Source organism: Apis florea, unplaced genomic scaffold (genome assembly GCF_048593485.1).
Source record: "Apis florea isolate Af1SG1 unplaced genomic scaffold, ASM4859348v1 contig_37_pilon, whole genome shotgun sequence".
NCBI lineage: Eukaryota > Metazoa > Arthropoda > Insecta > Hymenoptera > Apidae > Apis > Apis florea.
The window spans coordinates 108,094-131,337 of NW_028256861.1; the positions used below are offsets into that span (position 1 = coordinate 108,094).

The window sequence follows — 23,244 nt, forward strand, 5'->3', positions numbered from 1 at the left end:
AGTCATGATTGAACTCTTGTTAATTGGACGAAAAATCTTATCTCGCGCGGGAAGATGATTAAAATTGAACTTGTTCGTCTCCTGGGAATATCTATCCGTAATTTATCTATTTAAAAGGAAAGTTTTCAGAATCTCGCCGAATTTTTTCAATATTCTCTTCCGATTTTCATATTCCTTTCCAAATGCAAAAGCGATTTGTCAAAGCGATAAGAAACTATGAATCTTCGATGTTCTTCAAGGCAAAGTGTTCACCACCATTTTCGATGGAAATCCGTCAATCTCTCAAGATTAGAAAAGAAAGATTGATAAAGGTCGAAGATAAACTTGCCGCGCAATTTATTAGCAAACGACTAAAAGAAGAATTTATCCAATATTTAAAAACAAAAGAAAAATTAAATATCGAATTTCTACAAACGCAGACGAAAGAGACGAGAGATACAACGAACGCGAGCAGAGAGAGAGAGAGAGAGAGCGAGCTGTTTATCAAGGAAAATCAGGCCTCAACGCGGCGAACGGCAGAACAACAAGTATTTATAACTCTGAACAGGAATCTGAGTCCGGAGAAATTATAAATCATCAATCCTCGGCCGAAGAGATTAACCGAACGAGAATACGAAGGAGAGGAGGAGGAGGAGGAGGAGGAAGAGGAGAAGAGTAGTAACCGCGTGGCACGACGACAAAGACGATGTAAATCTAAAATCTACTCGGGCCCCGACATCGTGGCCCGATCCACTGAAACACATCCAGCACCGTTCAAATCCCTCAACCTCTCTTTCTCTCCCCATTGACACGGCCGACAAAAGAAGAGTGGAGGTTCATAAATAACCCGGCCAGTTTATCGTGCCTATTATGCAATTACGATTGCATCTTTCAAGCCTAGGTGGTCCACGAGATATCTCAGAGTCAACCGAGGATAAATGCCTCTTAAAAACTCGTCCTTCCCTCTTTTCTCCCTATTTTTACATTGGATTTTAATTTTAGAAATTAGGATCTCTTCTCTTTTTTTTCTTTTTTTTTTTTTTTTCGTTCTTTTCGTTTTGTGAAAATTGGTGGAAAGTCGCAAAAGTGGTATTTTTAGTCGAAAGCCGCCTTTTCCGCCTCCCTCTTGGCTCGTACTTTACTTTTCTAACTCGCGTGGCGCCTCCGCGATCGTTTGGCCGGGGAAACGAAAATTTTGATGAGATGGTCAGCCGAAATAAATAGTCCGGGGATTATTACGAAAATATCGTATTGACGTCGACTCGGTGGTCGATAAGAGTTCGTTACGTAATTTGATAATAAGTGTTGATGAGTGGCGCTTGCTTGTCTAGTCTAGCTGCTTGTTGGAGAACGTGTAAACTCTTGGGGTGTCCGATATAGTAGTGAGAATAAACTAATTGTCTAACGTAGCACGTTAGGGTACGTTCGAACGTGATAAGGCAAATCTGAAAAATGTTAAAAATAAATGAAATAAATAAGTCAGTAACCGAAAAACAGAGTTATAAAATTACGTAAGTTGAAATAAAGAAAAAAAAAAAAAAGGAAAAAGATTTATTTTATATACAACAACATAAATCGCGCCAAGTATCCTCCTCCCATCAAAATTAATACGTATTGCCACCACGTAAGTCTCCCATTACGTCAAACCTCGAATCGCAACAACTTTAGAAATCGTCCACAAAGTGTCACAACCGGGACGGTAGGCCAGCCATTAACGCGACTCAAAACAACGACAACGGATCGAATCACAACACGAATCATTCTCGCCTACGCCCACTCATCCCACTCCCACGCGACGTTCTCCACCTCGCGAAACGGATCCAAATCCCGTCCAAATCCTGGATACGTTTACAGAAGGGGGTCGGTGGCGGCCGCCGTCACGGCTCATAAATAAAGCGAAGCACACACAACTCTCCTCTTTGAAAATGATCGCGCGGAATTTCGAATGGAACGAGTCAACCGCGCCACGGTTTTCGAACGTGTCAGCTGTTTATCAGTTAGGAAATAGATCCGGTTTTCGAACCTCGAGACATTATCCTGAAGCGTCGGTAACAGGTGGATCGTACCGACAGAGCGGCAATGGCCGCCGCGCCGGACGGAAGGAACGTCGCGGAATGTCGACAGGTCGTTGATTTCCCGATCTTTGGCCACGGCGATCGGCCCGCCAGCTGCGGGACCACCGAAAGGTCACAAATCAAGCGGGCTGAATGACGCAAAACACGCCTAGATAAATTTAAATCGCGCGTACAGAGACGAGAGAGAGAGAGAGAGTTTTCGCGATACTAGGCTCGGTTGTCACTGGCCGGGAGCCAGTCGACGATGTGTATCCCCGATCCCTATCGCCGAGCCTTGATTTGGATTTCTCCTGGGAAACAAGAATTTTCGTGAATGCTATTAACAACGAGGAAACGTTTCATCCTCGTCGATGTTGAAAGAAATCGTGTGGAAGAAGAAATTCGTTGCTTAGATCCTGTGTGCTTAGAACCTAACCTAACTTTTCTTTGAGAGAGAGAGAGAGAGAATCGTTTAGATAACGAAAAATAAAGATGGAAGAAAAGAAGAAACCGTTAGAACGTCTCGTCTCCCAAAAAAAAGAAAAAGGAAGAAAAAAAAATATTCTAATCAAATTAGACCGTTCCAGGCGTCCGCGTGTGGCGGACAGTTATAAATAGATTCAAAAACTATTGCTTTTCAATCCGCGTGGCGAGAGGTTTCCACGGGGTGGGGAGAGCGGTGTGACGCGGGTAAAACGAAGGAAAAAGAAGCGGACGAAAGAGGGTTGAAGAAGGAGACGAAGCTGGATGGAGTGAGGCGGGGGAGCAAGTGAGAAAGAGAAGGTAGGTAGACGGGTTTCTCTCTTCGAGGCGAAGCTTTTATGCCGAAGTTTGCGAGTGCCGGGCCGCCTCGGATCATTTGTTATCTTCCACGAGAAAGCTCTCTCTCCCCGACGCAAATAGGTTTGTTTCTGGCCGCTTTAAACGCTTCACAATAATCCACACGAACCCAAATTCAATTAACGCCTCTCTCTCTGCCGTTCCCGACACCCAACCCTCCTCTCCCTTCCCTTCACCCTTCCTCCCCCTCCTCCTCCTCCTCCGCACTTTGTACCCGTTGACAGGGAACGAAAGTCGCGCGCGGCTCGTTCTTTCGCTCGTCTCTTTCACACGCTGACGACCGTGGAGCGACGGAATATTGACGTACGTGCTTGGAACTACCGATGACCTTGGAACTACCGTTCTCCAGCTACCGAGAGATGGCGAGCCGTTCTTTCAATAATTTTATTTCCAAAATTATTTCAGCGGAAATAATTGTGACGCGTCGTCAGAAAATTAAAGATATGACAATTTTGTTATAAAGATCTTTAACTGTTGGAAATTTAACCATGTTGTAAAATTGAACTTCGAACGTATACCAATTTTTTAAACATTTATAATAAGTTTAGAACAGTTTTCATTAATCGATGTTGTTGGAAAACTAAATGATGTGATTCGATTTGACGATCTTTTTTAATATTCGAGATCCTTTGAAATATTTTTCCCTTCATCTTGAATTATTCCAATTCTCAGCAGCACGATTCACGATCAAGAATCGACCACCGACATTGCCAATCCTCCACATTTTCTTTCTTCCTAATCTCTCAATCCTTGGGAATAACGCGGTAAATCATAGCCGGCCCAAAATTAGACGCTTTCAATGGGTCACTCATCCCCACGGAATCGAGAATAACACAAGGATTGCGTGGACACAGGGGATTGAGTTCACGCGCGCGCAACAAACTGTCCGAGGGGTCACTTTTGTATCGAGGAAAACGAAGAAAAAGGGAAGAGGAGGACGACGCGAGGAACATTTGTGTGCGTGCAGAGAGAGAGAGAGAGAGAGAGAGAAACGACGGCTTGGAACAACGATGGAACGGGATTGAGGAAGAATGGGGAATAGTGGGTACGCGTCTCCATCCATCAGGCAACGGTTCGACACACGCGACTCGAGCCTACGGACAACCACCGAATGCATTATCTTTCGCTCGCCAGTGGATCGGCCATCCTCGATGCCTTTTCGATAATCAGAGCGTTTAGGCCTCTTTATGCATTCGTCGAATAACGTATGGCTCGACCGATACCGATGTCACTGTCCTTGCCTTTCAACCTTCTCTCTCTCTCTCTCTCTCTCCCCCCCCCCCCCGCGCGCATTGCCTGCCTTATACGTTTCTGCACAATCGAGAACGTCCTTGGTACACTGGATGCGAAGACTATGGGGCGAAAGTATGGCCCTGGAATTTGCTAGACGAGAGGTTAGGAAGGTTTGCGGTTGATTTCTGAAAAGGATTATCTTTATATAGAAGAACAACAAGATAGACTTTCAGACTGTGTACGAGTGAAAGTTTGAAATTTAACTGGATTAGAAAGTTTAAGAATCTCTTGGGAGCTCGGTGTAAAAGGATATTTTTTTTTACATAGAATTTCGTAGACAATGGTAATGGTGGGTGGAGCAATAATAGCTGCGAGCGAAAGTACGTTTTAGAAGGATTTACCATAGAGACGAGTTGAGGTTAGAAAGGAATCGTAGTACTGTTGTACACACACTAGACGGAGCGAAAAAAGAAGGGCTTTGTATCCGACCACATTAGCTTTGAGGTTAGAAATCTCTAAAGCATGAAGAAATCTTCCTAACCTGTTCATCAATATCAATCGTCCACCAATAGAACCAATCAGAACCAAGTGCTTCGCTGTGAAGATGCCGATATAATATAATATACAAGTATCAAATCAGATTTTTGCCGATTAATTGGCAACGGCCGATCGAACACACTGATCCACAACACTTTTCACACTGACACGACGAGGTGCACGCACACCGCACGAACGTCTCTACGGGCAATGTTCCTGCCGCGGGAAAATTAATGACTTACCTTCAACGGGAACAATACAGTCAGCTGCGACTCTTTACGTGCTGCGAGGAGAGCGAGGCTCTCTCTCCCTCGCCTCTAAGGTCGAACAAAAACACACAAACGGGGGAGGGGAGGGGGTAGGAAGAGGAGAGGGGACACGTGTGCGCGTGTGGAGATCGATTTATTTCCAAGCCGCGTGTGTGCCGCGGCAAGAATGCGTGCGCTATGATTTTAGAAGTTTTTCGTCGTTTTTCGATCGCGTCCGTTGGCTCGAGAGTACGTCGCGTGCAATTCGACACGGCCTCGCTGGATTATCATCGTGCTCTGTACGGTCCTCCTCGATGTTCTCCTCCTCCTCCTCCTCCTCCTCTCCTTTGTGCTACATTGTTGGCAATTATACACTTCCTACCGTACCACGATTTTAGGATGCTCGTATTTTCGTTGCGGCCAGACGCTGCGCTCGCTCGCTTCGGAGCCAAACCGTTTTATTTCAGATTTAAGCCTCGGATTACGGAACAATTCCAGAAAATCTATACCAACAAATGAATCTTAAAATTAATCCAATAGATTAGAGTCCAAGTTTAGATTTCTTTGGATATAATTAAATTTCGTATTGTTCAGATTTATATTCTCGTGTCGTAACTTATTTCCTTTTAATTAATCAGAAGGAACAAGAAAAGAATTAAATTATCTATTTCGATCGTGGATCGACGATCATCTTCTTCTTGTAGTGAAATTCACTACAGTCCTTTGGGAGGATCGAGGCGCCATCTGCTTCTTATTTTCGATGCAGGGCGCACGCGTCGCGGATAGATAATCATCGGAAACGCATCTCTCTCTTTCGTACAGGCTACCGTCCTCTATGAATCATGCAGCGCACCGATGTGTTTCAGGTCAGCTTGTTCCTCTTAGGAGGCTGTCGGTTTTGATCGGCCATGGCGTTCCTCCTGGTTACCCTAGTCGGATGGTGGCCGAGCCTTCGTGGTCGGGTATACGTAAGCCTCGCGCGAGCATTTATTTATGGTCCCGGATCGCTGGGGTGTACGTGGAACCGCCTCTACACAACCGTAATGCCCTCTTCTCGGCGAGCGTCGCCTATCGAATCAACCCGTCCCCCCTCGTCCCATTTCGATACGTTTTACACGGCTCGAAATTCTGTTTCTCCGCTCGATTTTTGCCGATTTTATAATTGTTTCACTCAATGGAATTCGATCTAGTGAGATCTAGGGATTTTTGTTCTAGGAATTTCGCCATCTCCGTATGTTCTAGGGAACGAAATATATCAGCTCAATTCAGATCTTTGTAAATGCGTGAAACCAGAGATTTCGTTCCAGGGAAAATTGAATATTATATCTTTATCTATAATATTTGATCGTTAAATTTAAACAGGAATGATCAAAATTTTGAAAAATATGAAACGAGCGAATGAGTCGTTTTCTCCAAAGGGGTGACGTTTGGAAATCTTATCCAAACGGGTAAGAATTCACAGCGATGCGTAAACCTCACGCAAGCATTTATTTATGGTCTCGGGTCATCGGGTGTGCGCGGGGGCCGCCTCTGCGCCGCACTTTAACAGAACATATATTTTACACGCGGAATAAAGCTGTTTCCTACTTAATTCCGCCTTCCACTTTGATCCACGATGAAAGCGCTCCTCGTTAATTGACGCTACACCATGCGATAATTGGCGAACGCCAAGGATTATCTGGCCGGCATCATTCGTTGCACTTTGTTTCCCGAGTGTCCACCAATCTTCTTCACCAACTCACTTTCAATCTTTCAGAAAAAATATTTCACAAAGAGAATAATTTTCACGATTGGAACGTTTATTTTTTTTTTTTTTTTAAATGTCGTATTCTTGCCGCAAGGAAAAAAAAAAAGCAATGACACAATTTCCAATTCTAATTTGGTAATAAATAAAATTCCAAATTGGATATACGAATTTACTCCGATTACACCCATTAAGCAAGGATTACAACGAGATCCCTCAAGCCAATCCGACTAATCACTTCACCCCTCTGAAAATCATAAATCTCTCTCTTCCCGCGGATACAGTACAGAAGAAACCGTACTAATTTTTTTTTTCGTGGTTAACGGCAATATGGCCGACGTTCACCACGAGAATGACCGGTACAGCGCCTACTTTGACTGCGCTCCCTCCGAACATCGGAGCCAGTCGATCCGAAAATAGTTCGCTAGGGGTGTAAAAAGGGGACGGCGATGCAAGTTGAGCGTGATTCCTCCGCTCGAGCAGATTGAAATACATCCTGTACAGGATAATTATGCGAATTGTACCGCGCGAACGAATCGATGCAAAGATATTTTTCACGGATACAAACGAAAATTAGAAGAGAATTATCGAGGGTAATTGGTGTAAAAACACGGAACCGTGTGATGCGCCGTGTCATCAGAACCATAGGTGTTAATAAATCGCGTCGAGCAATTTTATCGGTTATTAGCGCTTTGCCTCTTTCTCTGGTCATTTTTCCAAGAGGATCGTTCGTTTCAATTTTGCGTTCTCATATGATTGGAAAGGTGCGCTGCGGCACGAAGAATTCGGTATCACGAACGTCACCGTGACCGATCTTCCTCCGGCGCAGCTGATGCGTCCCTTTTTATCGCGCATCAAAGTGCCATACTCGTCCCCTGTGCCTCGCTTAACGCATCGTTCCTTCCATCGTTGTGTTTTTCCTCGGCTACGATCTTGGACGAGCGGCTGGCCAAGACTGTGACTGTGTCCATAATTAAATTCCAATTTCTCGACGAAGAGGAAAAGAAGAGGAGAAAAATTTCCGCGTCGATCAATTATGTGGACAACAATTTTCAAATCGAAGAAAGTGAAGAGAGAGAAATGTGTCGACTCGACGAGTTGAAAATTATCGCGAGATTACGATAATTTTTTCCCCCACGAAACCACGAATTCCAAAACAACATTAATTTTAATGTTCCTTATCTATATTACCGGCTAGACTCGCGTAATATAATACGACGAGCTCAATATATACACACATACACGCGTGCGCGAAAGAAAGAAAGAAAGAAAGAAAGAAAGAAATTTATTTATTTTCACTCGACGTGTCGAATGTCGCGCAGAACGGTCGGCGAGGAAATATCTTCTCTTATATCCTCTTCGAACGTGTGCAAATATTTTTCGTATGCCTAGACGCGGCACAGCGCGATACTGATTAATCGATCGACATCTTCGTTCCGCAAAGGGCCGAGCAAAAAATCGAATCGAGTGAAAAATTAAAGAGAACAGATGCGCACAGGTCTCGTGCCAACAACACTTTTGCCTCGATAAACAACGCGAGCTGGATGGAAATGATTTCCTGCATTTTATGAAAATTCAAGTCATTTTAAATTTAAAATTTCGAACAAAGTATACAATTCGGAGCAATTTCGAAATAGATAAATTTTTCTTATAATAATGATAATTTGGAACGAAAATTGCGAGGTTTGCGAATAAAATTGAGAAGGGGGCTGATTTATTCGAGCGCTAATCTCTGGTATAGCGCTCGAGAATTAAGCGACGGTTAACGATCCTTTTCTCGAGATAATCCCAAAATTGTTCCAATTTCCAACGCGATCGCGTGACGCGAATCGTTGGGCGGGGAGTCCTTATTCGGGATTAATAAGAGGGATTATATTTAAATAAAAAATAACGAACGAAAGACGAAAGAATTTGAAAAGTGAGAAACGAAATGTAAATCATAATACGATCGATGGGAGAGAAGATAAATGAAACGAAAATGGACCGATAATTGGATCTGCGACGCGGCCGTTCAACGGGGGAGAATGATTCGCTAATATAAATAAAACGAGATAAAACGAGGAATCGTGCCAGGTGGAGTCGTAACGAGGAACGTTACCCGTTGCCAGTGGACGACACGATTGGCCTCGTGTCGCATCGAACCATGCCATTCAAGAGGAGGCTATAAATTTTCTGGGGAGCGAAACACGAGCTTTTTTTTTTTTTTTTTTTTTCACAATCGCCGTCCCGTCATCCGTTCGTACGAAAACGTGGCCCACGAGTCTTTTTGCCGTTCCCGTTTTTAAATCGGCTAGCAAAAGGCTAATAGACAATTTGTCGGAATAACAAGCCTCTCGCTCGTGATTTATAATAATCCACGGGCGGCACGAATTTTAATTCGGCTTTAAAAGCTCCACGAAATATTGTTCGCTGAGACTCTTCTTCAACGGCCTGTTGAAGGGGAAGACAATTGTATCTACAATGTATGTACGAATTATCATGTTAACCAGATTTAAATCTTAAAAACTTAAAGATCTCGAATAAAGTTAAGCTCGTTAAAACTTGCTCGAATAACATTTTCGATCCGCTTTTCGCGTATTTTCATAAATCATCAATAAAACAAATTCTTATTACAAATTTTCACCTTCCACCGAACTAAACACGAATCTAGAAAAACGAGATATCGAAGGAGAATTATTTTTCCTAGCTATACGTTACAAGAAAATAATCCAAGAATCAGGGATCGAGACGCGTCAACGTCGGGTTCGAAGATGTCTAGTTTTGTCGCGGGAAAAGCAAGGGCGTGTAAGAGCGTGTAAACGTGGTCGGCGGACAGAGGAGTAGAGGCCGACCGAGAGAGGAGAGAGGGAGGGGGGCATTCAGAGGCGGCTCGTAAATTTTCAGGAGCGGGAATCCTGGCTCGGGGGAGGGGTTTGGCCGAAAGAGAGCGAGTGCAGGGGCATAAGGATCAAGGATCTCCCGTGGCGAGAGCGGTGGGCCAACGCGGAGCAACAGGCGGCCCACTTCGCTCCCGGCACACATCCATTACCCCATCGGCTCATCCCCGTGCGCTCTAGCTGCTTGCAATGAAAATTTATGCCCTAATAAGTGATTTGTACTCCGACCCGAGAGCCGGCCAAATTGCCGAGCCCTCTCCCCCACCCTTCGCCCGCGCCGCGAGCCGCAGCGCGTGCTGCGGCCATTATTATAACCACGGCTCGGCACTTTTTTAAAGATGGCTACTTGTCAACCTCTCTTCTCTTTCGAGAAACTTTTTTTCGTTTCTTTCGTTTTCGCGAGTGATGGATGGAATCGCAATCGATAGTTGGAGTTTCTCGTCTTCGCTATCGCGGAAGAGGCGAGTATTTTTGTGCTGTGTGACATCTCGTTTGAAGATTCTGATCGAAAATTCCCTTGGTAAGTTTAAACAAGCATTATTATAACGCGCGTCCTCCACGAAGCTCGACGTGCGGGGGAAATTTTTCAGAGATGATCACTTGTCAACCACATTCCCTAGCTTTCCTTTCGAAGGAATTGGCAATTAATATTCGCTCTTGGTGACAGGAATCTGTAGAATGTTATGAAAAGTTAACGTTATTCTCATTCGAAATTGTTCACATCCGAATTCTAGTAACGCGATAACATATTGTAATATATTCGTTGAAAATTCTGATCTGGCGAATTCCCATGATAAATTAAGCGCGCATTGATGCGTTGTTAACGCGTTCACGAAGCTCGATGTGTGAAGGAAATTTTTTTAAAGATGTCAATCATCTTCTCCAATCTCTATCATTTCTTTCTTTCTTTTTTTTTTTTTTTTTTTTTTTTTTGATAATGGATTTTCCAATTAACGCTCGCTCTCGGCGAGTTTCTCCTCTTCGCTTTCGCGGAATTTCGATGAGATCTTTGCGTGTAACATCTTGGTTGAAAATTCTGATCTTGCCAAGCAGGTTAAGCATTGTTAACGCGTTCGACGTGTGAAGGAAAAATGGCAGCGTGCAAACGTTAAACGCGGAACTGGCTGTGCATATGAAAGGAGAGAGGGGAGGGAAGGAGGAGGAGGGTATATATATTGCTCATGCGCGTTGATTGATTAATGCATACTAATGAAAAAGAATTTTTGTTGTTGCTTAAAAATGAAATAGCCGACACGACCGGGAAAACCAGTTCCAATCCTTCTAGCCGTGTTAGTTTCGCCTGTTAGCCACGGTTGTAATATCGTGGATGCGCGCATATGCGCTTCTGCCTTCGAGGATTCTTCGAACGCGGAACAGCGTATCTCCCCCTCTCTCTCTCTCTCTCTCTGGTGGCTCGTTAATTCGTTATTAGAGAGAATCAAAACAGGCGATCGATTTAATTCGAGGTTTAAAAAGAGATATCGGATGGACGAATTGTTATTATTATAACGAGAGAGCAGGTAGGCACCGGTGATGATATGATTTTGCCAGCGACGATGTCGAGAGAAAGATGCTCTCATGCTGTTATTATGTACTTTAAGTATGTTGTTTTTTCTTTTAAATTTTACGATTTTAATCCATAGCTCGGTGAACTACGAAGGAAAAATTTCGTAGCACGGCAAAAACTGACTGGGACGATCTTATTAGAAGAAATATTCGTTTCTAGAGGAGGAAATTCTGCTAATTCGTAATAATTTGTGATATACAAATCGGTTCGATTTAATTTAACAAATTTAATTGATTTGCTTTATTTTTAATTTCGGTTGGCCTTCGTTTCTTTAAGAGACAAGACAATTTTCTCGCGTTTGAGGAAGAAATTCGTGTGGCCTTTGAGCGACGAGGAAAATTGTCGCTTTGAAGGACAAATATAAATAACGGCCACTAGAATAAATTTATTGTCTCGATAAATGACTAATTAACTTTCTTTTAAACCGATCACGAGAAACAAAATTCTCCACTCCACAGGACAATCTTATTAAAAGAAATTCATATAGGCCTTTGAGTTAAAACGTATAATGATCGAATTAAGTAAATAATAGCTACGAGAATACTAAAACTATAATCATAATCATAATCTGTTTTTCAACGACCATTTTCCAAGGCAATTTCCTTACCTGTCCTTCCCTTCCAAAAAGGGAAAAACAAAATTCTCCCCTACTGCGAGAAAGGTGTATCTACTCTCTTAATCATCAACTTATTTCGATCGGCTACTACCTTGACCCAACACCCATATCGACCAAACAAACATGCCTCCTCGTATTATCCGCCTCTCTTAACAAGCTCCACTCGAAACCGATCATCATCAAAAATCGTGTCTGAAAAACGAGATAATCGCAAATAATTAGTAAATCACGCGTTTGCTGAATGTGAACACATATCTAACGATTCCACACAGATATGTTATTCGTACAGCGACGACTGAATTCGAGAAATTTTGAAAAGCAAGGAAACTCCCGTTGGAAAGCTTGATCTTTCTCCTATTATTATTATTATTATTATTAATCGCGAGGAAAAAGGGGAGAAAGCCGGGGAATTTTTAAAAAGCAGTTTACCGGACGCGACTTTCATGAAAGTTGCCAAGACCCGGATCTCGACCCCTCGAGTCCGTGTTTACTCGCAGCGGATCTTTCTTCGCGCTTGACTTCGTGCATCCCAAAACACTTCGATTCCTTCGAGCGCGTAAAAGAACGTCGCTAAATAACGCTGCTAAACTAGCCCCGTCCCGTTACAGAAAAGTGTCGTGAACGATTCTTCGATGCTCGAAGAATCGAATGATTCTTTTTTTTTTTTTTTTCTTTTCACTGCGCTTCGCAAAATAAACGGACAAAATTCGAAATCGATCGTTGCGCAATTTAGCGTTCGAAAAGAGTCGATCTCGGTCGATATATGCGATAATAATAAACCTCGAACGTCGGATTATTATTATTGCGCGAACAAACGAATTGCGCGATTACCTGAGAGGAGGGGAGAGTGGAGGGGAGGGGAGGGGAGGAGGAGGAGGAGGAGGAGGAGGATCGTCGCCGTGTGCTTATTTATGAGAGAGAAACGGATCGGCCTGTAATTACGGGCGAGCCACCAACCACCTTCCGGCAACGCGTTGCCGAATCGTTGACCTCGAAGGGAAATATATAATTGCGCGATCGTTCGATAACTGGCCGCGCGAGATCTCGATTACCGGCACGCTTAAATTGGCGATCGGAGAAGCTTATTAAATTGGGCCCGAGTTTCGAGTCGGTCGAGCCTGGACGTGGATCGAGCTTACGCTACGTGTTTACATTACAACCAATTTCTCGATAAGCTGTAAAACACGGGCACAAATTTATGCAGAAATTAAATTTCTTTTCCTTTTTTTTTTACGACGTACACGACAACGTCGACTTAAAAGCGTGGATCGAATCGTCGCTCAGACAATTAATGCGACGATCGTGTAAGAAAATTGTGGAAAGATTCTTCGATGCGAAACGAAGGTCCCCGCGTGCTCGGTGGACATTAAGCTTGTTGCCTCTCCCTTCCCCCCCCCTCGTCGATTTCTCGTCATCGAGAACGATAACTCCCTTCGACTTATTCTTCTCCTTTTGGAAGAAGAGTGTAGAATCGAATTCGATCGAGTCGAATTGGCGAGAAATTGGAAAAGTTAGATCCCTACGTTATCCGACGATCTTTCCTTTCCTTTCTTCCTCCCTCTTTCGAATATCCGCGATTATTAATCTCGCGTAAAAAAAAAAAAAAAGATTTACGGCAAGACTCGTTGCAAGTTGTTTCTCTCTCTCTCTCTCTCTCTCTCTCTCTCTCTCTCTCTCTCTCTCTGTCTGTCTGTCTCTCTCTCTCTTAAAAACAGCGTCCACGAATAAAACGTGTAATTTTCACGTGCAAAATTCCGATCGCGATATCGAGGATCTCGTATTATGTACGAGATAATTACGCGCGCGATATAATTCGAGGAAGGAGAAACTTTTAATTGCGTGCATCCATTTTCTTGGAATAATTATGCCTCTCGATTTTTTGAATCTACTATTTTCTCTCTCTCTCTCTCTCTCTCTCTTTCTTTCTCCACTGCTGTTCACTCGGTAAAAATTTATAATACAATTCTTCGAAAATACAACGCCACGTATATTTATCGAACGATGTCATCTCGCCCTCGAAGGGGGAAAAGAGAAGAAAGAAGAAAAGTTTGATCGGGCAAATTATCTTCCCCTTACATGGATGCGTGTTTACTCACGAGCGTGCGTAATCCATTCGTTAAATCGGAATCTCATTAAGAGGTAATGTAAAAGTATATAATGCCGATCTTCTTCTTTTTTTTTTTTTTTTTTTTGCTACACCATCATGCGAAATAATTCTCTTCTCCCTACTACTCGTTCATAATAATGCTAATCGCTCGCCATTTTTCAAACGGATTCAATTCTTCGATATAATCCTACGTTGTGTGAATGCACAATTTCTCACCTATTCGCGTCGTAACAATCGAGTATAATTCCAATCTTTTTCAAATTTTGAGACGTCACCGACAATCAATCTCGAATTAAATCCAAACGCGCTACTTCCTATCTCGTTATTATTTGTTGTTATCCGTCGTAATCAATTGCACTTTCGAATTCTTTCGAAGGGGATACGTGTGCAATTTGCCGGAAGAAAATGGATTGGAAACACGTCCGGTTTGTTTCTTCGGATCGGCTCGTTTACGCTCGTGTCTCGAGCGATCCCAAAGCGTCGCGAGCATTTGTCGAAACCCTGACGAATCAATTATTTCCCTCCCGATCTCCATCTCTCGAAAATAGCGTTCTCTCGAAACGAAAGCTTTCCGTGTTGCCGGCCAATTTTTTGACGAGAAATACGAGCGCGCGTTATTCTTGGAAAAAGGAAAAACAAATCTCGGAGAAAACGAGTCGAATGCAACGACCAATTTCGATCGATAATTTATGAATTTTTAGATATCTGCTAACTGGTCGACAACTAAGGCGTTCTGAGCACAGCGACGGAAGCACGAACTGCCCCTCCCTCTGAATCAACGATTCAAGTAGTAGCGTGAAGATTTTATTTTTAATCCTACAAATTTATGTTTTAGTCGCTGTGCATTCTCCACGATGTAAATTGATATTAACTAACTGAGTTATTACATAAAGTTTATGAGTCAGAGAAATGAGAATAAATATCTCATCCCTTTAGAATTCTATTTTTGATTCAATTGAACTTGAAAAATGAAAATAATTCAGAATAAATTTCTCACTCCTTTATAATTTTTACTCTCAACTCCTTTATTTTTAATATTCATCATCAACTGTTCTTCGAAAGTTTACTCAAAAATGAAAATATCCACAATCCGGAATAAGTTGAAATTGTAAATCTCCATAATTCCTTTATTCTTATTCCTTTATTTAATTTTACATTCAGTTCCTTTATTTTTAATATTCATCATCAACTGTTCTTGGAAAGTTTAAAATAATGAAAATATCCACAATCCAGAATAAACTTCTCATCCCTTTAGAATTCTATTTTTGATTCATCAACTCATCAATTAAAATTGTTGTGAATACAATTTCCAATATCGCACATAATTTTCCTTAAGAAGTGGAAATCAGAACAAGTTTCTCGTCCCCTCATCAAATTCACAAAATATCTAATCCATCCGTGACGCGTTGAATCGAAACTCCGTCGTCCGTTACGTTCTTGGCCGTCCTTCCTCGTGTAAATTTTACTCGTCCACAACAGAGTTTAGAGGATCGGTTTTGGAAGAGGCCGGCTCACAACGAGCCCTTTGCTTCGAGGATCGTTTACGGGAGACACGGCCGGGCCAATGCACGCCTAGCGTAATTATCTCGGGCACAATTCACCCTTTGACGAGAGAAGGACTTTTAGTGATTTACGATCCCCCTCCCCTTCCTTATTCGCGACACGCGGTTATCAGCGGTTGCATTTAGCGATGCCTCCCCCTCCCTCTCCCGAGTTAAGCAAGCAATTAAGCTTGGCAAGCTTGGACGTGGAAAAGATTCGCCGTTTTCAACGATGAAGAGACGCTGTTGTGACGCTCGAGCGAGCGCCGCTTCTAAATTTGGTCCTCTCTTTCTTTCTTTCTTTCTTTCTCTCTCTCTCTCTCTGGATATGTTAATCTGATCAACTCGAGCGTACACCTTCTTTCCCTTACGTCTTTTCGATAACGTGTGATCAAAGGAAGAAGTATGAATGCCTATTGAAATTTTCGTTTCGTTGGATTCGAATAAAAAAAATTCGGTTATTAACTCGTTATTATCGGTTAAAATCGGTTAACGTTACTTTGAGCCGATTCACTCGTTAAAATTACATTTTCGTGGTTCGAACGTTGATGAATTCGACCGTTAAACGGCACAGAAAGATAAAAGAATAGAAATCGAATACATCGCTTGTCGCAATTTTATTACCTACAGCAAAAATGAAAAAGGAATTATTCCAGCAACAACCGGTGTCCTAACCGGTGTCCTCGAGAAAAGAAAGAAAGAAGTAGAGTTATTTAGTCACAAGTTCGAGCTATCCGTCGATCAATCATCCGAAGTAACTTCAACCGACTTAAATTTCCATCGGCAACGTGACTACGATTCCGACGAGCAAACAAATTTTTGGAAAATTCTCGCGGAAAATCATCGAAAATCGTCGAACCTCGAAACTCGATACTGGAGGGAGGGAGAGGGGGAGAGGCGGAGGAGGCGTGAGCGGCCGGAGAGGAAGTCTCGAGGCGGTGGAAACGAGGCTCTTTGGTTTTCGTTTATCCCCGTTTGGGAGGTCCGTCGAACGGGTCCCTCGGCCTTCGTTCGTGAGAGGCCAGACGCTCGAGAGGCTCGACGAGAAAGAAAGAGAGAAAGAGAGAGACGGGCCGACGAAGGAGCGAGGGGAGGGGGAGGCAGAGAGAAAGGAGGGGCCCCCCCCGCGCCTCACAATGCAGCCTGATTTATGGGCCGGGCGCGCATACGTAGAGTTACACACGATATCATAATACCATTAATTCTTCGTCAAATTCCCCGCTGACTGAATCATACTGGCCACGCAGTAAATCACCACGGTGCGACTAATGTGAACGCGACCGACCGACCGACCGACCACCGCTCCCTCGCTGTCTTATCTCTCCTGTGTGAACCGCGAACGGGGGCAGGTGGATCCTCCTCCTTCTCCTCCTCCTTTTGGACGCTTAAGAATCACTCTTGTAATCCCTCGCGTTTTCCCCTTCTATATACACAGAGCGAGCACTAACTTGTTGTTGCTCTCGTGGTAATACGACGAAAAAATGTTGCGTGCGAAACTTGCAACCGTAGAAAGGAGAAGAGAGGGGGAGGGGAGAGTATATTGTGATGTGCGCGGGTAGAGGAGATTTCAAGGTTATCTCTGTTTTCTTAAACGGAACGGTGTGCTCTTTTTTTGCGCGAACTGACTCTCTCCGATTGGCGGAGAGGCTTTTTAAGATTAGGTGTCTGTTCGTGTGCGTCTCGTATTTCTCGTGTTTCTTCTATATTATATTCTTTCTATATATATTCTTTCTATATTTTATTGAGTATGGTTCGGACCGGGTTTTATGCAATAGTTCGGTTCGAGAAAACAGAAACGTGAACGAGTGGTGGACGCGTGGGTTTTAAAATTTCTCGTTTTAATTTTTGTAAGAATTCATCTCTCAACGCGGTAAAAGTGAGTACGTTTTTTTTTTTTTTTGTTTGTTGGTTGGAAGATTCTGGAGAGAATTCTAGCTGATAGGTTATATAATTTAATTACGAAAATCGAAAGTGTTATTAATAACGATATGTTGAATATCGGCGTGTTGAACGTGTTTAAGGATTATTAAATATGACGAGTTTTTTCACGAGTTTCGTAATTTGGTTACAACTAGTTAGTTTCACCTCCTAAGAATCTCGCCTCCCCGATTCCTGGTGATTTATCCGTTTCGTTTCGCGTTCATAATTTCTTGTCAGAAGGAAACGGAAAACTTTTACACGGAATATCGAATTCTTAACCGGTTATCGAAAGATCCCGATTCTGGCAAGGAAAAAATTCCAGCTAAACTGAGAAATTTCGTCTTTCAACGACTCTTATCGGCTGGTATCCCCCTTAATTATCCGCATCCATCATCCCATCGTCTATCTCTTCAAAAATCTTAAACGTTTATTTTATTCCAATCCCACTTTTGACTCTTGATTTTTTAACTACGAAAAACCAACAATTTTTTGTCTAAAATATATAAAATCGAGTGTAGGAAAATAAAATTTAACTTTGACTTTTGAACTGTCGTTTCTGCATTTCTTCAAGCAAAATGAAGCTTATCGCAATATTTTCCTCTTCCTGGAAAATAATTTTTTTTCTCTTCCAATAATTGAAGATTTGTAAATTGTCGCCTTTGCTAATAGAAACGAAATAACTGCAGCATTATTTTTCTATTTTTGCACGTCCATCACGGCCATTATATCGCCAATCGTTACGCGTCATAAACGTGTCTAGCAATTCCGACTGGACTAATTTACGTATGATAATACGTACGATGATAAAATCGATCGTTTTCCATGAAATTGAATTATCGTCTTCAAGAATACTCCTCTTGAGAGTATTTTTCCAGTGTTTCCAGTCGAACGAAGAATGTGATAAACGCCGGGAGTGGAAATTATTTTCAAAGAACAAATCTTTCATTGACTTTTCGAAATCTATCTAACGTAAAATTCGAGGATCTCCGCGAGTGGACGCTGCGAATGAAAATCTTTCCAAGATTCCACGTCGATTCAATAAACAATTATGAAGCTAATTCTCGACTATTTGCAGGACACACCGAGGATCTCTTCTCACCAGCCAGTGTGATGCATGGACGAGGGAAGAGTATCGAGATTTATAATCGGCCGAGGATATATTTCAGCCGTGATTTAACGTCGAAATGATCGCGAGACAAGCAAGGCACCGCATTCCTGTTATGATGACACACTGGCACAAATTTCCTCGGCTGCTTGATCTACGAATCAACCGGCTTCTTACTTTTGCACGACGTTTCTCGAGATTCCGCGTTCTTCAAAAAACACAAAACACGGTTTCGAGAAAAAGAAAAAAATCTCACTTTTACTACTTCTATATCGCAACAACGTGTTTCCCTCTCTTCCCTTCGTGTTTCATGGAAACACGAGAACTTTTCGAAACTCGAACTTCCTTCCCCCCGCCGAGGAACACGTGCACGCCTCCCTTGGAGGCAGGGAAAAGAGCGTCGCCCCTCGTACGAATCGAAGAGCAAAAAGCTCAACATCCTAAAAACGTACGATCCTATCCTTACCGACCGAGTTCCTCGAAAACCAACTTTTGGAAAAAAAAAAAAAAGGAGAAAAGGAAAAAAACTTACTCTGCCCGATGTGCACCCTCTTCATCCACGAGTAAATCTTGGGCGGCTCGTTCCCCGTTGGATTGTTCTTGTTGGACGAGTTGTTGCCGGTGCTCGAGGTGCTCGAGGTCGAGGAGGCGGGCGAGGAGGCGGAGGAGGCCGTGGTCAGGGCGGAACTACCCTCCTGGGGCCTGGAGCTGCCGCTGGCGGGCGAGGCGGCGGCGGACGCGGCGACCGAGGACCTCGACGAGGCCCCCGGCGGCGAGGTGAGGCCCGCGGTGCTCACCGCCTTGCTGGTGCCGGCCGCGACAAGCGGCGTGGGACTGTTCCTCGAAGTGGACGTGGTCAGATCTTGGGGCGACGCGACGCCTGTCGAGCCCGTGGAGTCGGCGTACTTGCAGCTGGAGGCGGAGGGCGCGGACGGTGCCGACGCTGCCTGGAGGAGCGGCGTGGTCGGGTCCTGGTGTAGCTGTTGCTGCTGCGGCTGTTGCTGGGGATGGTGTTGTTGCGGATGGTGCTGTTGCTGCGACTGTTGGTGCAGGCTGTGCGTGGTCGCGGCCGCGCTCAGCCGGGGCTGGGGCTGCAACTGCGTGTAGTCTATCATGCCCGTGGGGGCGGTGTGTTGCATGCCCGAGGCGGGTGTCGCGTACGGGTGCTGAGGATAGTGTTGCTGGGGCGAGTAGCACGGGGCCGGGTAGCTGGTCGTCGCCGCGTTCGGGTTGTAATAGTCGCCACCGGCGGGCGAGGCGGCCTGCAACGGCTCCCCGGGCGAGTTGGCGGTGGCCCGTGGCTGCTGCTGGGCCTGCTGGCCCGCGTAACACGACGCCAGAGAGTTGACGAACTGATAGGAGCTCATGGTTCACCAGGGTGGAGAGAGGAGAGGAGAGAGAGAGAGAGAGAGGAAGGAAACGGGGGTTTCCTTGTTTCTTCACAAAAAAGATCGAACGACACTCTGCTCTTTTCTTCTCTTCTTTTTTCTTCTTCTTCTTCTTCTTCTCTTGGTTTCTCGACGAAAAGATAAAACGCGCGCACACGAAACGTCGTTTCAAACGGACGATGCCATCCCTGTGTGTCGATCTCACGACGAGGATAATTGACGGCGATAGTTGAACATGTCACACTGAACTGAACTGAGAACTAGGCCTCTCCCTCGTTATGTTCACACTCGTTGTACGCGCGTTGTACCGACACGAAACCTCTAAAAAGAACGATATTCGATAAGGAAGGAGGGGAAGGAAAGAAGGAAGGAGGAAAGGAAAGAAGGAAGGAGGAAAGGAAAGAAGGAAGGAGGAAAGGAAAGAAGGAAGGAAGAAAGGAAAGAAGGAAGGAAGGAAGGAAGGAAGGAAAAAGGAAGGAAGGAAGGAAGGAAGGAAAGAGGAAAGGGAAAGACGAGAGAAAGAGAGAGAAAGAAAGAAAGAGAGAGAGCCGAGGCGACCTGTGCGTCGAGTTTTACGAGGGCCACGTGGGCCTGGGCTATAAAACTGTCTTCTCGCTTCTTTACGACCTCACGGCTCGCAATTACCTACAGAGAACTCGTCGAGGCAGCGTGCAGTAGCGCGTAACGGCCGGCTTATCGGGTCGCCCCATTGAAGACGAGACCCCCATGCACTTCTCTTATTCCCTCTTATATTATCCTTCACTTGTGTGTCCCGTCGTGTCTATCGTTTTATAATCCCTTCGAGAGAACGGCGAGAGAATCGCGAATCCGCCTCGAGCGAAGAAAAAACTGTGGTGGTCGTCGTCGCAAACGAGGAAAATAAACGGTCTCTTCGTGCACCGGTATCACCGCATCAGGGGGGTGAAGCTTTATTGCCGCGGCTCGTGTCCCTGTTGCGTGCGCGGAGGGTGGTTGGTATCGTACTGAAGGCCTCGCCACGATCCAACGGAGGCCCCAACGGTGTGTGTGCGGTAGCTTGTCACGTGCCCGCGCTCTCTGCGTGTCAGAGGAGCGCCTCGACCAATCCCCGTCGTTCGTCAAACCTTGATTGGTCTCTCCGCCGGCGTAGGATTCTTCAACCCCGTTCCTTACGTCTCCGACGGGTTTGTGTGGCGGTGCTGCCGGCGCTGGTGCCCGTGTGCCGCTGGCCGACGTGACAGGAGGCGACGAGAGGGGTGCGCGAGCGAGACACAGGGGTCACAGAGAGGGGATAGCACCGTCAGGGGGGCTAATGGAGAGATATTCGGGAGCCACGATGGTGGTGGTTGTGGTGGGGCGAGGATCTCTCTCTCTCTCTCGCTCTGTGCTTCTCTCTTTTCCTTCAACCTTGTAGAACGCAACGTCACCGAGAAGCAGTCTTCCGTTTGCCGTCTCCGCGAGGGGGCAACGCGCGCACGCGCCCCCTTCCGCCTCGTACACCCTCGTGAAAAGAAGGAAGAGAAAGAGGTGGTTCCCTGTTCAAAGCGATCGCTTTGGACCTCCTGTCCTCCGACTTCCTGCGTCCGATTTCCAACTTCTCGTTTTGCTTCCGAATTTATGTTTATTATTATTTCCGCGAAATCTTCGAGGATACGGAGAGGTGAAATCGTGGGGATAATGAGGGAGGAGGAGGGGGGAGGGAGGGACAGCACTTCTGTTGTCGATCCACTTCCGGATGGTAGAAGGGGCGCGCATAAGTCAGGCCGGCCGGCCGCGGCTGACAGTTTTATGAGAGTTTGATAGTCTCCGCCGCGCTGTTCTTCGCAGACGGAGGAGACTCTCTCTCTCTCTCTCTTTTTCTCCCTGTCTCTCCGTCCCCTCTGCGGCGAGAAAGAGAGAGGAAACACGCGCGCACTACGCACCGCACTCTTTATTGTCCCATAAATTCAAACCTGTTGCCGAACGACGAGAGGGACGGACCGAAGGTAGGAAGGAAAAGGAGCAGTGCGAGACGGAAATAGAATAGTGGATGAAAGAGGAAGAGAGAAAGAGAGAGAGAGAGAGAGAGGAGAGCGTGCACGAGGTTAGGAATCCTCTCCCAATCGCGCGATCCGATTGACGCCCCCGTTATCGCACGTACGGCGAACCCGGACGCAACTCGTAACTCACTGAACCGACTCGCCGAGCCGGTCGAGAGGAGAGCCCGAGAAGTTGGCGGCCCGAGCCGCAAGCAGAAGCATGTGTGACGTAGTAGCCAGTTGGTCAAACTGGGGGGCACCGCGGGGTGGCGACGTGTCGGTGGGGTCCCGGAGCGAAGGGGACGGCCGAGGAGGCGGAGCTCTCTCCGCTTTGCTTCTCGCGGATAAACTCTGCTTCGTGCCAGAGTCCGTACGATTTTCCGTCCGTGTATTTTCCGCGTTCTTTCGCGATCAAAATCCCAATATCCGAATCCTTCTTTTCCCGCTTTCCCTTCTGTTTCACTTACTAGTTACTAGATCCTCAGATCGTTGTATAATAAATCTACCTATACCGTGTTTATTATCCTTCAAATTCCATTTATTTCGCACGAATCGGGTATATAAGCGTGTTAATAGACGGAACATAAATTTATATTTTAACGCTCTATCGTTAAGCAAGCAGGTAGCATAGAATGAAATATTATAGTTTATCCCAAGCCAGGTAATATAATTAACCACATTATCGTCCAAATTACCGTCCTATTTGATTTATTTTTGTATACGTGGATATGAAAATATTATATATACACAATACATAACCTAAAATCGTGTACGCGTAATAGATACGTTTCTAATTCGAAATTATCGAATTCGATTTATTTTCTACGCTTAAACTATACGTACGTGGTTCTACGTGATCTAGTTTTTGGAATCTCGTATAGGAAGAACTCGGTGTTACGTTACGAATTTTCGTGAAACGGAACGTTTTTGGAGGGAGAGAAAAGCGAGCGAAAAGCGCATAGTGTGTCGCTCGCTCGCCAGATGTGGCGAGTGCGCCCGTTCCTGTTGAATTGTCGCGCGCGACCGCCCCCGGCCGCCCCTCCCCTTCTTCCGCTTGCCCCCACCACCTCGTCCGCCCCACCACCGCCCACCGTGCCGGCTATCTCTTCCACTTTAAGTTCTCTCGCGGTTGTGTTCGTGTACGCGGCCATCCCCACCACCCCTCAACGGTATTCGCCACTTCGGAGCCCGGTATTTGTCCTACACCTACCATCCTTCCTAGGCCTCTCTTTCCACGTCCCGGTGGCGTGCCCTGGACGAATGCGCGCGCGCGCGCACACGTCGACCAACTCTTTCGAGCAGAAAGATAGAGAGAGAAGGGGGAAGAAGGTTGACAAGTGATCGCGGATCAGACACGGTTCATCCTCGCCGCAAAACACCGCCGAGTCGGTGGAAACGCGATCATTGCAGAGACGGTTGCGGATTCGTCATCGCGATGCGGTTTTGTTCTTGCGCGCCAGATTTCGGGGGCCGTGCTTCCGGCCTTCGAGCT

General features: G+C 45.2%; 1 protein-coding gene and 1 long non-coding RNA gene across 2 annotated transcripts in view; one reads left to right on the plus strand and one right to left on the minus strand.

Moving 5' to 3' along the window:
- LOC100863034 (Sex combs reduced) overlaps positions 1–21,418 on the minus strand; it is a 31,680-nt gene extending 10,262 nt beyond the window's left edge. The window contains exons 1-2 of the mRNA XM_012492530.3: positions 20,405–21,418; positions 18,900–20,076 (exon numbers count right to left, since the gene is read on the minus strand). Of these exons, the coding sequence (XP_012347984.2) occupies positions 18,900–19,734 (835 nt within the window). The 5' untranslated portion in view covers positions 19,735–20,076; positions 20,405–21,418. The remainder of the gene's footprint in view (positions 1–18,899; positions 20,077–20,404) is intronic.
- Positions 9,835–14,739, plus strand: LOC147656211 (uncharacterized). Its single transcript, XR_015294819.1, has 2 exons — positions 9,835–10,031; positions 14,503–14,739. It is a non-coding gene; the product is annotated as an uncharacterized LOC147656211 (long non-coding RNA).
- Positions 21,419–23,244: the final 1,826 nt, after the last annotated feature.